At 28.4% G+C, this 15,797-nt stretch overlaps 1 protein-coding gene across 1 annotated transcript; it reads right to left on the bottom strand.

Annotated features, from left to right (window-relative positions):
* Positions 1–6,200: 6,200 nt before the first annotated feature.
* On the bottom strand, positions 6,201–14,461 carry LOC127253851 (subtilisin-like serine-protease S). The gene is made up of 11 exons (XM_051278641.1): positions 14,372–14,461; positions 13,506–13,600; positions 12,753–12,850; positions 12,495–12,650; positions 12,264–12,375; positions 10,502–11,042; positions 9,945–10,039; positions 9,321–9,560; positions 8,076–8,190; positions 7,774–7,978; positions 6,201–6,757 (listed from the first exon to the last, which is right to left on the bottom strand). The coding sequence occupies exons 1-11, from the start codon at positions 14,459–14,461 to the stop codon at positions 6,201–6,203; spliced, it is 2,304 nt and encodes a 767-aa protein (XP_051134598.1).
* Between the last annotated feature and the right edge of the window lie 1,336 nt (positions 14,462–15,797).

Genomic DNA, 15,797 nt, shown 5'->3' with positions numbered 1-15,797 from the left:
TTGTGTACACGAAACTATTAGTAGATTTCTTTTGGTGGATTGCAAATTGACTAATGATTAAATAGATATTTTACAAATTGAATTTTTCTTTATTTATTAAAACAATAAAAATCTAAAATTTAATATAATATACTAGTATTACTTAAAACTATTATTAATAAATAATGAACACAAGACTTTCTAAAGTATTTGTATATGGGTGAGCAAAATATGCGAAATTTGAAAATTCAATCCGAATCAAATCGAAATTTAAAATTTGGTTTAGATTTTTCGGATTTTCGAATTGGATCGGATTGAATTTTTAACAAAATTTCAGATTTCGGATCGGATTGGATCGGTATACTTAAAATCCGAACCAATTCGAAATCCGAAATATAACATTTTAATATATTTTTTTATTATACATATTTAATATTTTATTAGAAAATATTATATTTTAATATAAAAAACTCAAATTTATTAATTATATTTTAATATATTTAATTTTTATATAGTATATATATTTAATATTATAAAATAATAAAAAAATTTAAAAAAAATTAAAAATTAAAAAAAATATATTTAGAATTTCAGATTTTTCGGTTTGGTTTGAATTTTTTAGTTCGGATTACGGATTTCGGATTTCGGTTATTTTGGTTCGGTTCGGATTGGTTTTTTCAAAAATTTTGAATTTTCGGATCGGTTCGGATTTGACAAAATCCGAACCAAAAATCCAAATGCTCACCCCTATTTGTACAAACGAAGCCTTATACTATTAATCAAATTTTTATTTTAAAAATTTTACATAAATATTTAATTTTTATTTAAAATGCAACATTAAAAATCTATTATTTCCATTAACTCAAAACGTATTAATTTTTTATTATTTTCAGCAGTTCAAACACAATATTAATTCTATTCTTAATAAATGTGACCTTAGAGATGTTAAACGAGTCGAACGAGCTCGAGTATCAATTGTTCGAGCTCGACTCGAACTTGTTAATATTGCGAAAATCAGGAAATCAAGAAGACCAAACAAGAATACACAAATTTAGTAACTCAGTTTGATAAGAATGATTGGAATGCTACTAAGCCAAAAATATGTAATTGCACTACCTAAAAGTGAAAATACATGTATATTTATATTCTAACAAATCCTAGGCCCACACATGACCATACCAATAATATCTATATCATATTTATTTAGATTTTAGGATATAATTAAACTTCAATTCCAATATTCTTCCACTTTAAAACTGATTGCATCTTCCACTTATACATTTTACTTCAATGGTAATATAACTCCTATTTGTAGATAAATAAATAAATAAATGATGTGTATCTCTAATAACTTAAGCTTTTAGGTGAGATAGTCGTTTACTTCATCTAACATGGTATTAAAGCCTTAGGTCTTGAGTTCAAGTCCACCGTCCCCCATTTGTCGTCCTTTAAGGGCAAGTTTAGTTTCGTGTTTATCTCATTTGGCCTTTCCATATTGGAAATATCTAACACAACTATCTCCTAATTTTTTATGCAGATTATTTTTATTCAAAATCGATACTCAAACTCATCACCATCATAGCCGATAAACGTGCAATCCACCGATTTCACATCAACTTATGTTTGGATTTCAATAAGGTTAGGCTGCTCGACCTCCGCATCAACCGCACTCCGATCATCCTGAGATTGGTTGCTCATGCTCGGATTGGAAATATCCAACTCAACTATCTTCGAGTTTGTTCGGTCTTTGTCACTTGACTTGTTCTTATACGAGATTCATTTCTCAAAGATATCATCTTGAGCATGAATGATTTCGCGATTACTTTTATCCCAAAGTCGATACTTAAACTCATCACCACCATAGCTGATAAACGTGCAGTCCACCGATTTCACATCTAGTTTCATCTCAGCATCAACCTTGTCATATGCAGTGCAACTAAAAATACAAAAAATGAGAGGTTTATTGTTTTACCACTCTACGCCTCATATGGAATCTCATTATCCAACGGCGTCGATGAACCTCTATTGATCAGGAATGCCGTGTTGTTGGTCGCATCAACCCAAAACATCTTTGACAAATCACACTTTAAATGCATGCATCTAGCCCTCTCATTCAGTGTCTAATTCATCCTTTCAGCTACACCATTTTGCTACGGTGTTTCAGGTATTGCATTTTTCATTCGGATGACATTTTCAACGCAGTACTCCTTGAACTCATCCAACTCGTACTCGCCACCATTATCCGACCTCAACACTTAACTCGATGTTTATTTTATTCTCCACATGTGCTTTTCAACTTCTGAAAGTATCAAATACATCAAATTTACCGTTCAATATATATAATATATACAAAAAAAAATATATCAACCAATGACTAATAATATATTTCTTCACTCATAATAAATATATATATATATATATTATATTTAGGATCTTTACAAATAATGTACACATTTCCTAATTTAATAAGTGATAACTTCGTAATGTTAATATAACATTTCATCATTTCAAATAAAATCAAAATATATATTTCTATACAGATTGTATGAGTCCTTACAATATGATAATATTTTAATTTTTGTACAATATAAATACACCTTTTAATTTAATTTGTAAAAAATAGACATATCTAATTTTTTAAAATGTGGGATAAGAGTTTCTGTTTGATGTTTCCATCAAATTTATATCGTAATTACAATTTACAGCAGTGTTAGTTGTGCCACTACAACGACAAAAAAAAAAAAAAAAAAAAAAAAAAAAAAAAAGAAAAAGAGCCCAGTTTATCTTGATAATGTGTAATTAATTACTCCCTTCGTCCAAGCAAGAAGTATACATTTACAATGCAGAATTTAAGAAATAATAATATTTTAATTATAGTAAATAGGTAAAAGTAGTGTAATAATATTTTTGCCCTTACTTTTTGGTATAAAAGTAATGATGTGATGTAAAGTAAAAGTATTTATAGAAAAAAAATAGAGCATTTAATAAAATAATTACTTTGTAATTGGACGTAAAAAAATAGAAATATATATACTTTGTAATTTGACGGAAGAAGTATTATTTAATGAGGAAGAGATCCATAATGCACATAAATAAATACGGATTACTATGTAAAAGTAATCTAATATAATTAAGAATAAATAAATTTTACTCTCATAATATGTATTTTTAATATTTTTTTCGGTCCATCAATTCAAAGTGCCCGATCACTAATTTTAAAAAAATAAAAAATTAATATTTAACTGTTAAAGTGAGAGTATGTTAAATTTGCAATGCATATGTTGCAAATAGAAACAGGACGCCCAATAATCGTCTCACTAAAAAATTTAAACTAATAAGGAAACAAACTATTAATTATTTATTCGCAAACGGAAATCCCCAACACTAAATATCACTTCATTTATTATATTTTTTCTTTTCATTTTCTTAATTTTTAATTAAAATTTCAAAAATATCATCAATTACTTTTTTGTTTTTATTAGTTATAATAATCTTTTTATTTTTTAAATCTCCGTGCTCGACTCAAATATACTAATTTTATCGGCAGTATCTATTAAAAATTATGCGTAATAGTAGTCATTAAAAATGATAAAAACTTCAAAGCAAATACAACCATAAATAATAATAATAATAATAATAATAATAATAATAATAATACGGTGGTATGAGAATGAACCTGTAACTATGATGCCATAATTTCAAATTTCGTCATCTCTAGGATTTAATTAATATTAAAAATTTATAAAAAAGGTATTTTTGATATGATACAATTTTTCATAACTCATATTAAAACATACCTCAAACTTAAATAATAAACAAAAAAAAAAAAAAAGTTTTCACCAATTAATACATATTTCCTATTCAATTTTTATTATTTTCAAACTAATTTAAAATTAGAAAAACACTTTCAAACAAATCTAAACGCAACCTTAATATTTATAAAAAAAAAAAAAATTAATAATATAAGACAAGTATTACACTCATATAGTATCCTTCTGATACTCACAGGAAGCATATTCATATTCAAATTATTAAATGAATTAGGTAACCTGTACTTATTTGATAATATTTTATTTCATTTTCAAGTAATTAATAATAGCACTTTTTTAAAAATTAAAAATATAATAATTATTAAATGTAAGTAATTTATATATAAATAAGTATATAATTTTATATAAAAAAAAGTGCTATTGTACTGTAAAAAACTTCCAAACAAAGAAAAAAAAAAAAAAACATCTTTCAAAATATTCAAAATCAATTTAATATTTAAAACATTGTACCAACATTTATTTATATCATATAAAAGTTTTGCCCCCCATTTTATTAAATTCTAATTCTGCCTCTCTTTGAAATTAATGATAACTTGAGAGATGAAGATTTTGTTTAAATATACCTAAAATCTGTTTTTATACTACTCCCTCCGTCTTACATACCATGTCTATGTTGTTGTTTCTGTCGGTCCCAGATACCATGTCACTTTCATTTTTTGGAAAATGATTATACACTTTAATCTCATTTTAAACTTTTAAATTTTATTTTTTTAAATTTTAATTAAACTAATTAGTTATCTTAATCTTAATTTATAATTATTTATATTATAGAATAATTAATTTCAATAATAAATTCTTAATTATCTACTAATTACACTTTTCCTAAAATACCGTGTCTACGGTGTAGCAGATACAGTACGTGCGACGGAGGTAGTTTTAATCTACTATACAATTAAAAATTATTAAATAAAATATTTATTTTCTTTAATAAAATATCTTATCAAATATTTAATTTTTTATTATTATTCAAATGTCCACCAATGACCTTGTGTCTCAGAATATGAAATTAAAATTTTCTATTTCAATCATAAAATTTGTACATATTTATAATGACGCACAAATCATCTCAATAATGTAAAAATCCTACAAATCTCTTAAATACGAATATATTACTCCTAAATATATTTTATCGCAACCTATTTTAATATGAAGTAAAAGTCAGTTGTTCCACTTATGAGAGAACATTAATTAATTAACCTAATGTGACAATAGAAATATAATTCGACAAAAACACAAAGTATGAATAGACACATATCAATAGTAACTTTAATACTCTCTCCCCCCACAATTATAATTTTAATTGAGTTGAACACGAGATTTAAGAAATATTGATATTATATTGGTAATTGGTAAAAAATACAGATAAAAGACTTTTTTTACCCTTGTAAGTGTATTAGTGTAAAAAGTAGTGACAATTGTGTAATAAAAATGAAAAAATAAGAATAAATTTAATTAACCTAATGTGACTTACATGTCGGGCCTAGTTTGCAGGTACCCCAAATTGTTATCCATGATATTAAATTGTCCCAAAATTTAAATATGCAACAATTATTAATTATTCTCTAGAGATGGAAAATCGGGTCAGCTCAAAATCTTTGTACCGGGCCAGCCCGGTCCGATTCTAAATATGTGATGTTTAAGCCCAACCTGATTTTGAAACGGGCCGGAACAAAAACTTAGCAACTAGGATACACCTTCAATTTTAATGTAAATTTATTTATTACTCCCTCAGTCCTAGATACCATGTACACGTTGCCGTTTCTGTCAGTCCCACGTACCATGTCTCTTTCTTTTTTTGGAAAATGATTACACACTTTAATTTATTTTAAATTTTAAATTTTAAATTTTATTTTATTTTTTTAATTTTAATTAAACTAATTAGTTGTATTAATCTTATTTATAATTATTTATATTATAGGATAATTATTTTAATTAATACATTCTTAATTATCTACTAATTACATCCCTCCTAAAATACCGTGTTTACAGTGCAGCAGACACGGTATCTGGGACGGAGGGAGTAATATATTTATAAAATTACTTAATTTAAAAGATATTTAATTTTAATAAATCGGGTCAGGCCTGATATTGCCCAAAATTTTTGGGCCCATATTTATGCCGAGCAAAATATTTTTGTGCTGAGTTGGAATCGAATTTTCAAATCGCTCTTAATTTTCTAGTAGGTTGTTAGCTTATCTAATTCTTGAACATAAAATCACAAAAGGAGTGTAGTTTTCAAAAAAACATTTGATATAATTCAAGAATGTAAAATGAATCCAGAAACCAATTTCAAAATGATTCGATCGAACTGATAGTTTAGTCGAAAATTACTCAAGACCGCTTGCAGATTTTCAAGTAAAAAAAAAACCTATAAAACAAACCCTAAATAGATCAAACTATGTTAAGACCAATAGGGCTTCTCACAACATGAATTCCATCACTCCATGTCAATGCTCCAAACACAAACTGATCATCATCTCCATCACTTCTCTTTTTATAAGCTTTGAAATCAACTCTGTAACTCATCTTCTCCCCTTCCATGTCGAATCGAAGCTCGTTCGGCGTCACGGTCACGTACACGCCTTCCGGCGCCTCAATCGTCGCCTTGTACACAGCACTCCCTTTTCCGACATACGTTACTGTTCTTACCACCGACAAGGTTCCATTGAGGCTTGAAACTCCGATGGACGGGTAGTTAAGGTTGTAGGTGGCCGTGGTTGTCGAATTCTTGCAGTAGGTTGTTTCGCCGGTGAGGTTTTTGAGCTTTTCAGGGGTGGCGCCGCTGCTGCATAGGAAATCGATGATGTCTTCGGTATTGAAGTCGTAGACAAGCCCTGGATCGACGGCTGCGGACGCATCGATTTGCCCGGATCCGTAGTCGAAAGGGGTCGTTCTTGTGTTGTTCGGATGTCTTGTAATGGAGCTTCTTGTATTGTCTTGAATTTTTGCTGTGGTATATCACAATAAGAAAATATCAATTTTGTAACAAAGTTTTTTCATTCCTAAATTCACTTTTTCCGTTACTAACTACATTAAAGACGGAATTAGAGAAGGAATTGTGTTAACTACGTGAACTTTAGAGACGAAATTCCGTTACTATTATACTATTTTTTTTTTTGTAGTGTATGTATATATGTTTGTGTTACATATTTTTCTATACAATATATCATATAAATATTTTAATTCAAATTCTTACTATTTCTAAACTCCTAATTCAAATATTGTAGAGTTTGAGGATTGAAAATCTTTACCAGATTAAATTGAAAATGTTTGATAATGCAAATAAATATTTGAAATGATATTTTTAATAAAAATTTAATTTTTTTTTATAGTAAACTGATTGTTTAGTAAGTCAGAGTGTCGCAAACTAGTCTCGTAAATAGAAGATTTTTGCACTTTTAGTTCTTCGGCATTGGAGATGCCTACGTGGCACTCGCGTGACTAGCCGGCGGACACATGAATTTATTTTATTTTATTTAAACTTTAATTTATTTATTTTGTCTTTTTGTAAAAATTAAAAATTTGAAAATTAATAATTTTTAAAAAAATCCACGTGTCCGTCCGGTGAGCTATGTAGGCATCTCCAGTACCAAATGACTAAAATTACAAAAAACATTTACTTACGGAACTAGTTTAGGATCGACTTCAATTATAAAATTAAAATGATAAAGGGTCAATCATTAGACAAAAAAAATCAGTTTACTATTTTTTTATAATAATGTTATATACACATAAGTGTTTATTATGTTTTGCAAGGAAATAAAAATAGTAATGAATAGTGCCTGACTAAATTGACACATCAAAAGAGAAACACGTAAGGTTTTTTTACTTGAAATTTGATTTTGTATTTTGATTGAAATAATAATTTTTACGTGATATTTTACATAAAAAAAAAATATATTTTTTATTTTTATAAAGAATCATAAAAATTTATATAATAAATAAAAAGAGCCTTAGTAATTACCCGTTGTCATAATGGCGGACTTGATAGCCGAGGGGCTCCACGAAGGATGATACGACTTAACAATGGCTGCGAGCGCCGAGACGTGTGGACACGACATGGATGTTCCGGAAATAATGTTATAGTCGAGGGGTCTTCCGGCAGTATCATCGACTGCTACCGGAGACCATGCCGCAAGAACATTCACTCCCGGAGCAGTTACATCCGGCTACAACAAAATCGCGTAATAAGTTTAAATAATCGTCGATCATCACGCATAATGTATATTTGTTGATTGTCTGAATTCAAATAATGCGTGTACGTACTTTGATCACATCAGGGCTGACGGCATTCGGCCCCATGGACGAAAACATCGCCATTTGTGGCGCGGGTTTGACGTTTGAAATTGTTCTTGTTAGAGATATTCTACCATAAGGGTTGCTGCAAAAAAACAAAAAAAATTGATACTGTAAGGGCGATTACTCATTGATTTTTTGTTTTAATATATATATAATTATTTATTAAGGGTGTGTTTGTTTGGGGGTTTGGATTTTGAGTTGGGATTTGAATAGTAAAAATTTTGAATTTGAATAGTTGTATGATGTGATATAAATAGGTGATGATGTGATGTTTTGAATGTAAAATTGATTTTTAGTATAATATAAAAAATAAAAAATAGGTGTTTGATTTGATGTTTTTGGGGGAAAATTTTTGGATGAATAGTGAGATTTTGTCTAAATCTCTCAACCGAACACACCCTAAGTAATTTTTTAAAAAAATTCTCGAACAAATACCACATTCAACACACTTTTGTTAATAATACTTTCTCCGTCCACATACAAAGTAAACATTTACTTTTGACACAGTATTTAAAAAATAATAGTATTTTAATTATAGTGAGTATTTAAAAGTAGTGTAATGATATTTTTGCTTTTACCTTTTGGCATAAAAGTAACGATGCGATGTAAAGTAAGGGTATTTGTGAAAAAAGTGAGGTATTTAATAAAATATTTACTTTGTAATTGAATATCCAAAATAGAAATATATATACTTTCTAGTTGCACAGAAGAAGTAAGATTTATATTTAATAATCATTTGAAAAACAACACAAATGCATATCTATATATATCAAGTAAACAAACCATATCACTTTTTTAATTTTAATAAGATGAAAAATTCTGAAGTAAAAGTGAATAGTAAATTAATAATTCAAGTGAATAGAAGTAAAAGTGAAAGTAAAAAGTGAAAGTAAATTAATAATTCAGTGGAGATCACATAAACTATAAATAGAAAGCGACTATTTAGATGAGGCAGTCATATGTATAAAGTAGATGAAAATAGTATTATTTTGGTCCTTTAAATGAATATTGTGTTAAAATAATCCTATATTTGATTAATTGTTGTAAAAAAAGTACAATGACATTGGACTTGCGTCGCACACATGAGCTTACCTAGCCTCGCTAGAGTTGCGGTCTTTCAAGTCGTATAAAATTCATTTAAAAAACTAAAATGATATTGACAAAAAATGTGTATATATTTTCATGTATATATGCTATATACTTAATTCTTACGTGTACGAGGCCATGTATCTTTCGAGTTGCTCGGCTTCTTGTAGGCCTATCAATGTGCCCGGAAGCACGAACTGAAACCCGATGTCTGGGGCCAACGGATCAATGAGAATTATCCCAACACCGCCGCCTTCCTTTATGGCAACCGATTTTGATGTCCGATCATCAAAAATGCTTCTGAGAGTGCACACAACGATCTTCCCCTTGGTTAAACTCGGATCCAATGTATTCATCTCGCAAAAACTGTGGAAGTATTAAAAAAAATTATAACAATTTGCTTACTTGTGTATATATATATATATATAGGATTTTGTTTCCTTGTTAGACTAAGTCAAATTAGCATGATGGTGATTTGACCCAATCTGCATATTTAATCAAAAGACAGTACATGTTACATGATAATACAATATATATACAGGTACAAATAATATATAATTATATATAATACAAGATATTATTGATTTAAGTGCAACAAACCTATTTATATAGTACAATATACTATCGGTTGGTAACTGCTTTGTGATTAGAATGTTGATTTTACCCAATCAACATTATAAGCGTTGCATCTTAAAGTAATTTGACATGTAGATAAATAACCTATAAATAAAAGTATGTATACGTATATACCTGGCATTTTCCGATGGAACTCCGGCGGCTGCCGCTGCACTTCCGGCTATTAATCCGTTATACCCGCTCATCGGGTACGAGTTGATGCTAAAACCCTAATTAGCATGACCCAAAATTGTCAATTTATCTTGAAAAATTATCTCAGACAAAAAATTTAAGATAAATTATACTCTCTCCGTTCGGCTCTAAGGGTCTCATTTATCTTTTGCATCATTGTACTTTAACATTGAAAATAAACTTATATTTGTATAATTTTTTGCACAAATGTTATTATAAGACACTAATAGAAATATTTTATTTTTTCCATTGATTTGTACTACATTTTCATATAATAATTAATATTCAAATATCAACACGCAAAAAGTAAATCGGACTCTTAAAACCTGACGGAGATAGTATAAATAAGACAACTTCATCCAAAATGTAAAATAAAATTATTTTGGTTGGACGAGAGAGTATATATATAGTTCGATATAATTTGCTCCAGAGTCGTATATCATAAATTTTTAGGACCACGTGGATAAAAAAAATAAATTAAAATCGAGATAATCACGTACCCTAATCGGGGGCGCGTTTATGAGATATATATCGGCTGGGATGTCACGATCCATGGTGCTCGCCGCGACGGTGAGCACCCACGGCGCGGCATTCGTAACCGTTCCGGGATCGAAGCTATTCCCGGCGGATGCCGAGACCAAAACTCCCCTTTGAAACGCGTGGAAGCTTCCGATGCTCGTCACGCTGTCAAAGTAGCTTGGCTGCGGCGGGCCGGGCCCCAAAGACATTGAGATGACATCGACGCCGTCGTCGATGGCGTCATCCATGGCAGAAAGAAGGTCGGCATCTTCACAGAAGCCGAACCAACATGCCTTGTAGATTGCGAGGCGAGCCCACGGCGCGCCTCCTCTTGCCGTCCCGTTGGCTATGCCGTCGTATAGGGCGGCGTTGGGAACCTCGGCGCCGGCAATGGTGGATGCCGTGTGCGAGCCATGCCCGTCGGCGTCCCGTGGCGACCGGAAAAAGGGCTTCCCGAATGCCTCGAGTGGCCCTTCTTCTAGTTCGAAGCCCTTGTAATAAAATCTTGCTCCTATGATCTTCCTATATAATAGAGAGAAACAAAACAAAAAAAAAAAAAAAGAAAGAAAAAAAAAACTTTAACTAAATGAGGTTCTTGAGGGATGATAAAAATGAATACTTGCTAACATACAAATTCTAACAAAGAAATATGTTTAGTTCAGCAGTTTGTTTAAATAGAGGATTTGTTTGCCATTGCGGAATACATTTTAAGGGTATAATTGTTAATATATATTTTATTTTTGTAAAAAATTAACATTCAATGTAAAATTCAATATAAAATATTATTTATATTATTGATGTAATTTTTTATATTTTATATAAAAAATACTTCAAATTAAAATACTAAACAAAATTTTTTAGAATTGAAAAAAAAATAAAAACTATATAAAAAAAAATAAAAACTTCGGTATTTTAACGATATTTTTTTTTTAAAGAAGGTATATGATTAATACTGTCAAATCCCTTAGGGTGTGTTTGTTTGAGGATTTTGATTTTGAATTGAGATTTGAATAGTAAAAATTTTGAATTTGAATAGTTGTATAATGTGATATAAATAGGTGTTGATGTGATGTTTTGAATGTAAAATTGATTTTTAGTATAATATAAAAAATAAAAAATAGGTGCTTGATTTGATGTTTTGAGGGTGAAAAAATTGAGATAAATAGTATATTTAAAATTCAATACCCAAACCAACACGCCCTTAAGTGTATATAGAGTCTAAATTACTAAATAATATTTAATAAGATTCTTTTCGTCCCAGTAAATTTAATAATTTTAATTTGACCAAAATTTTTTAAATGGTATAATTTTAATAGTTTTAAATAATTTTGCCGTTATTTTTTATTTGAATAATATTATAAATTATATTTAAAATGGTAAAAGAAAGAAATTAATCAATAATGTGTAAATAAAAAAAATTATAAAAATTTTAAAATTTCACAAATTAGCAAAGAGTTTAGAATTGAAAGATCATAAAACAACACATAAAAACTTGTAATTTAGTAAAAACTTTATTGTTAAATTCTTCTGTCTTTGCATTTCATACAAGTCTATGCACTCAACAAGTACAATTCATATGTGCATATCTGAACATAAACTTATTTTTAAAATTTTAAAATAAAAGTATTTCACTTTTATCCTATAATTCATATATGAATTTAACATTTTTAACTAATAAAAAAATTCTCAAAATCTTTGTTTATTATCAAAATTGAATGGGACTCCTATAATGTATGTAAATACCTATTGCAATTGGATGAGGTGAAATTTTGACCGGTAGAACATAGTCCTTTAAATCTTGAAGGCACGGGACCTAACCCATAATCATCGAAGCTCTTTGATTCCGGCCAAACTCCTAAAAGTTTCAATTTATAGCACAATTATTCGAAATGATCAAAAATAAAAACTAATGGATCGATAATTGAGGGTTCGTGTTTGTATTTGTGTTTGTGTTTGTGTTTATATATATGGTACCTGTATCTATAACCCCAACAATAACATCGTAAGAGCGAGACATTAATAATTGGTGATTGTAATCTCCCAGAGCGTTTATGCCCAAAAAGTCCCATGAACGTGTTGTGTGCACGCGGTTCATCTTGCTCTCGAAAATCGATATTACCGAGTCACTCTCTGCATTGTTTATATATATATATATATATATGAATATATAATACATAGTTCAATTTAAATTTGTATTCATTTATTAAGTTATATATATTAAATTAGAATTACCTGCGAGGCGTTGTGCTTGATCTGGTGTTAGCATAGCAGAGAAGCCTCTAAAGGCTTTTGTGTAATGGTACACTGTTGTATCCTCCTTCCTCTCATCACTGTACGTATTTTAATTTACCAAACAAATATATATAAATAATTTTTTTGATATAATATTTTAAATATAATATTTATCGGATAGACAATAAATTTGAAAACATAAGTAAACATTACACAAATTACCTCATATAATACATGAAATTACACTTTTATATAAGTCCATATGTACCCATTTCATATATATTTTTGCAAAAAATAATAGTCCCTTAAAGAATTATTAAATATATTTATAATTACTATTAAGATTGTATTCACTATTTTTATTATATGCTCTATATCTGTTCAATAAGTATTTGCTTATCTTTTAGTGTTGAATTTAATGAATATTATTTTTAATAATAGTTTACGGTACTTTTTTTTATGTAAAAATTATTTTACAATCGTGTTTTAAATTCAAAGCATAAAAATAAAATCAAAGCATACGAAAAAAAAAAAAAAAAAACAACGTCGTGACTTTTGTAGATTTTCTTTGTATTTCAAACTCATACAAGATTCAAAATTGATTGAATCTCAAGAAAAATTTAAGTATCTAATTTAATTAAATTTGAGTACAATATTTATATATATATCAAGTTCGATTAGGCAATCGATTCATCCTATACATAAATATATACGTATACGCGCTAATGTGTGTATATATGTGTATATATATACCTTTTATCCATTATTGAGTCGAGCATTTTGTGGTTGGCTGTAACTACCGATTCTGAGTCCTTGAAGGAATGACTTCCCATGTACACTATGTAATGCTGCAACGTTATGTATATCATTAGAATTTTTAACCGATAAAATTATAATGCATATATTTATTTTAATAAATTATATTATTACGAGATTAATTAATATCATATTGACTTTACTTGATGATAGTATAAATTAAGGATAATAATAATCTTAGTACAATATTATTTGAGAGAAATTAATAAAGGATTAATTACTTCTTAATTATTGTATTATTATACCGAGCTTTAATCAATTCTGAAATTTAATCAATTCCTATTATTCATTTTAAATAAATAAACTACAGCAAATTATAATTAATTTTACTTAAAATTTTATATTTAAAAATTATTGGGATAATTATGTTTTAAGTATGCTTCGTAGCACTTATTATTATTTTGATTATTTCGGTGAAACTTGTATAAAAATAATTATACATCTAATTGATAGTCGCTGAAAAGATCCTTAAATTCTGAAATATTTTCACTTATATTGCCAAGTCAAGTAGTAATTTCTTTAATACAATATTTTTTACACGATATTAATCTTAAAATAAATATAAAAAAGGATGTTTTTAATAAATGTATAAAAGTAAATCCAAGTCAATATTTTATATAAAAAATTGTGGTGTAGTTAGTTCGGGTATGTTGTGTTAGATTGTTAGTACATGTAACAATATTTCAGAACGATTGAACATTTTTAACGATTATGAATTAGATATAAAATTATATATATTTTACTTTAAAAAATTAAAATAATAATAATTGTCATATACGAGACTAGAAATAAATTTATTTTACCTTTCGCCCTTCTGAAGAGGCGCGTCCATTTGCTAAAGAAAGAATCGCGAGCAACGAGATCAAAGCGCAAAATTTCGTGACAAATCCCATATCGATGTTGGAGTGAATGCCTCGAAGAAGTGTAACAATTTGTTTCGGAATTTATAGACAGCCTTGTGCGCGTATTTACGCGATTCTTTCGATGAGCCGGCTTGGATGCATTATTTTAATTTTCTCGAGTGCGAAAACTATAATCGTCGAAAGGGATTGATCATATATATGGACAATGTATAGTTTAATGTAATGTAATGTGTGATCCAAATGGAAATTTTTTGATTAATCTTAATTAAGCCGGCTGGCTGCCTGCCTTTTGTTTGTATTTATGATGCCATTATTGTAAGAATACTTTTCCTTCGTCTTGTTTCGACTTGTCATTACTATTTATTTGTTTTAAGATAAAATTACATAATACATTTTGTATTTTAGTAAAAATACGCAAAACACTTAATACTCCCTCCGTCCCGGTGCAAAGTTGTCGTTTATTTTTTGTACGTAGATTTTCGAATATCAGCGTTATAATGATTGTAGTGAAAAAGACAAAAATATCCCTATTAGTATTGTGTAATATAAAAGTAGTGTCATTTGTGTAATATAGTGTAAATTGAAAGGGTATTTATTATCTTACATGGGTAGTACAATTACTAAATTAGAAAATAGTAACATTTTCTTGGGACGGATGAAAATGGAAAATGATAACCTTTGATGGAGGGAGTATTTTATTTATTTCATGAAGTTTTCTTGTGTTAAATTAAAGTAAGCATAAAAAAAAAAATTCGACCAAAGTTGGTGTTTAGTTATAAATGCACACCTAATTATACAAATTTAACAAATAATAATAATAAAATATCTTAAATCATATTTTTTGAATTAAATAAATAATTTATCAATCATCCATTTAGGGTGTGTTTGTTTGTGGGTTTTGAGTTTTGGGATTGGATCTATGAATAGTAAAAAATTGAATTTGAATAGTTGTTTGACGTGATATAAATAGATATTATGTGATGTTTTGAATTTAAAATAAGCTTGTAATATAATACTCCCTCCGTCCTGCAAGAAGGTTGCCATTTCGTTTTTACGTTATTGTACTTAACATTAAAAATATCCTTATATTTGAATAATTTACTCGACAAATATCATTATATTTGTATTATAAGAGACTAATAAACGTATTTTGTTTTTTTCTCTTGATTTCTACTGCGTATTGATTTAATAATTAATATTCAAAGATCAATTCGCAAACAGACCATGACAACCTTCCTGCGGGACGGATGGAGTATAAAAAAGAAAACTAATCGTTTGATTTGATTTTTTTTTAGGGAAAGAATTTGAATAATAAACTTAAAACTTACAACTAGACGTGTCAAAACGGGTTAGTGGGGCGGATTGG

This window comes from Andrographis paniculata, unplaced genomic scaffold (genome assembly GCF_009805555.1).
Source record: "Andrographis paniculata isolate CXL003 unplaced genomic scaffold, ASM980555v1 Contig51END, whole genome shotgun sequence".
Lineage (NCBI taxonomy): Eukaryota > Viridiplantae > Streptophyta > Magnoliopsida > Lamiales > Acanthaceae > Andrographis > Andrographis paniculata.
Note: the sequence above shows the minus strand (reverse complement) of the source record. Positions and strands in the feature narration are given on the sequence as shown.

Coding starts and splice junctions, on each gene's coding strand:
- LOC127253851 (XM_051278641.1), bottom strand. CDS start 14,461: ATGGGATTTGTCACGAAATTTTGCGCTTTGATCTCGTTGCTCGCGATT. Junction 13,601..14,371: donor CCTCTTCAGAAGGGCGAAAG/GTAAAATAAATT, acceptor ATAACGTTGCAG/CATTACATAGTGTACATGGG. Junction 6,758..7,773: donor GTCCGCCATTATGACAACGG/GTAATTACTAAG, acceptor GATATACCACAG/CAAAAATTCAAGACAATACA.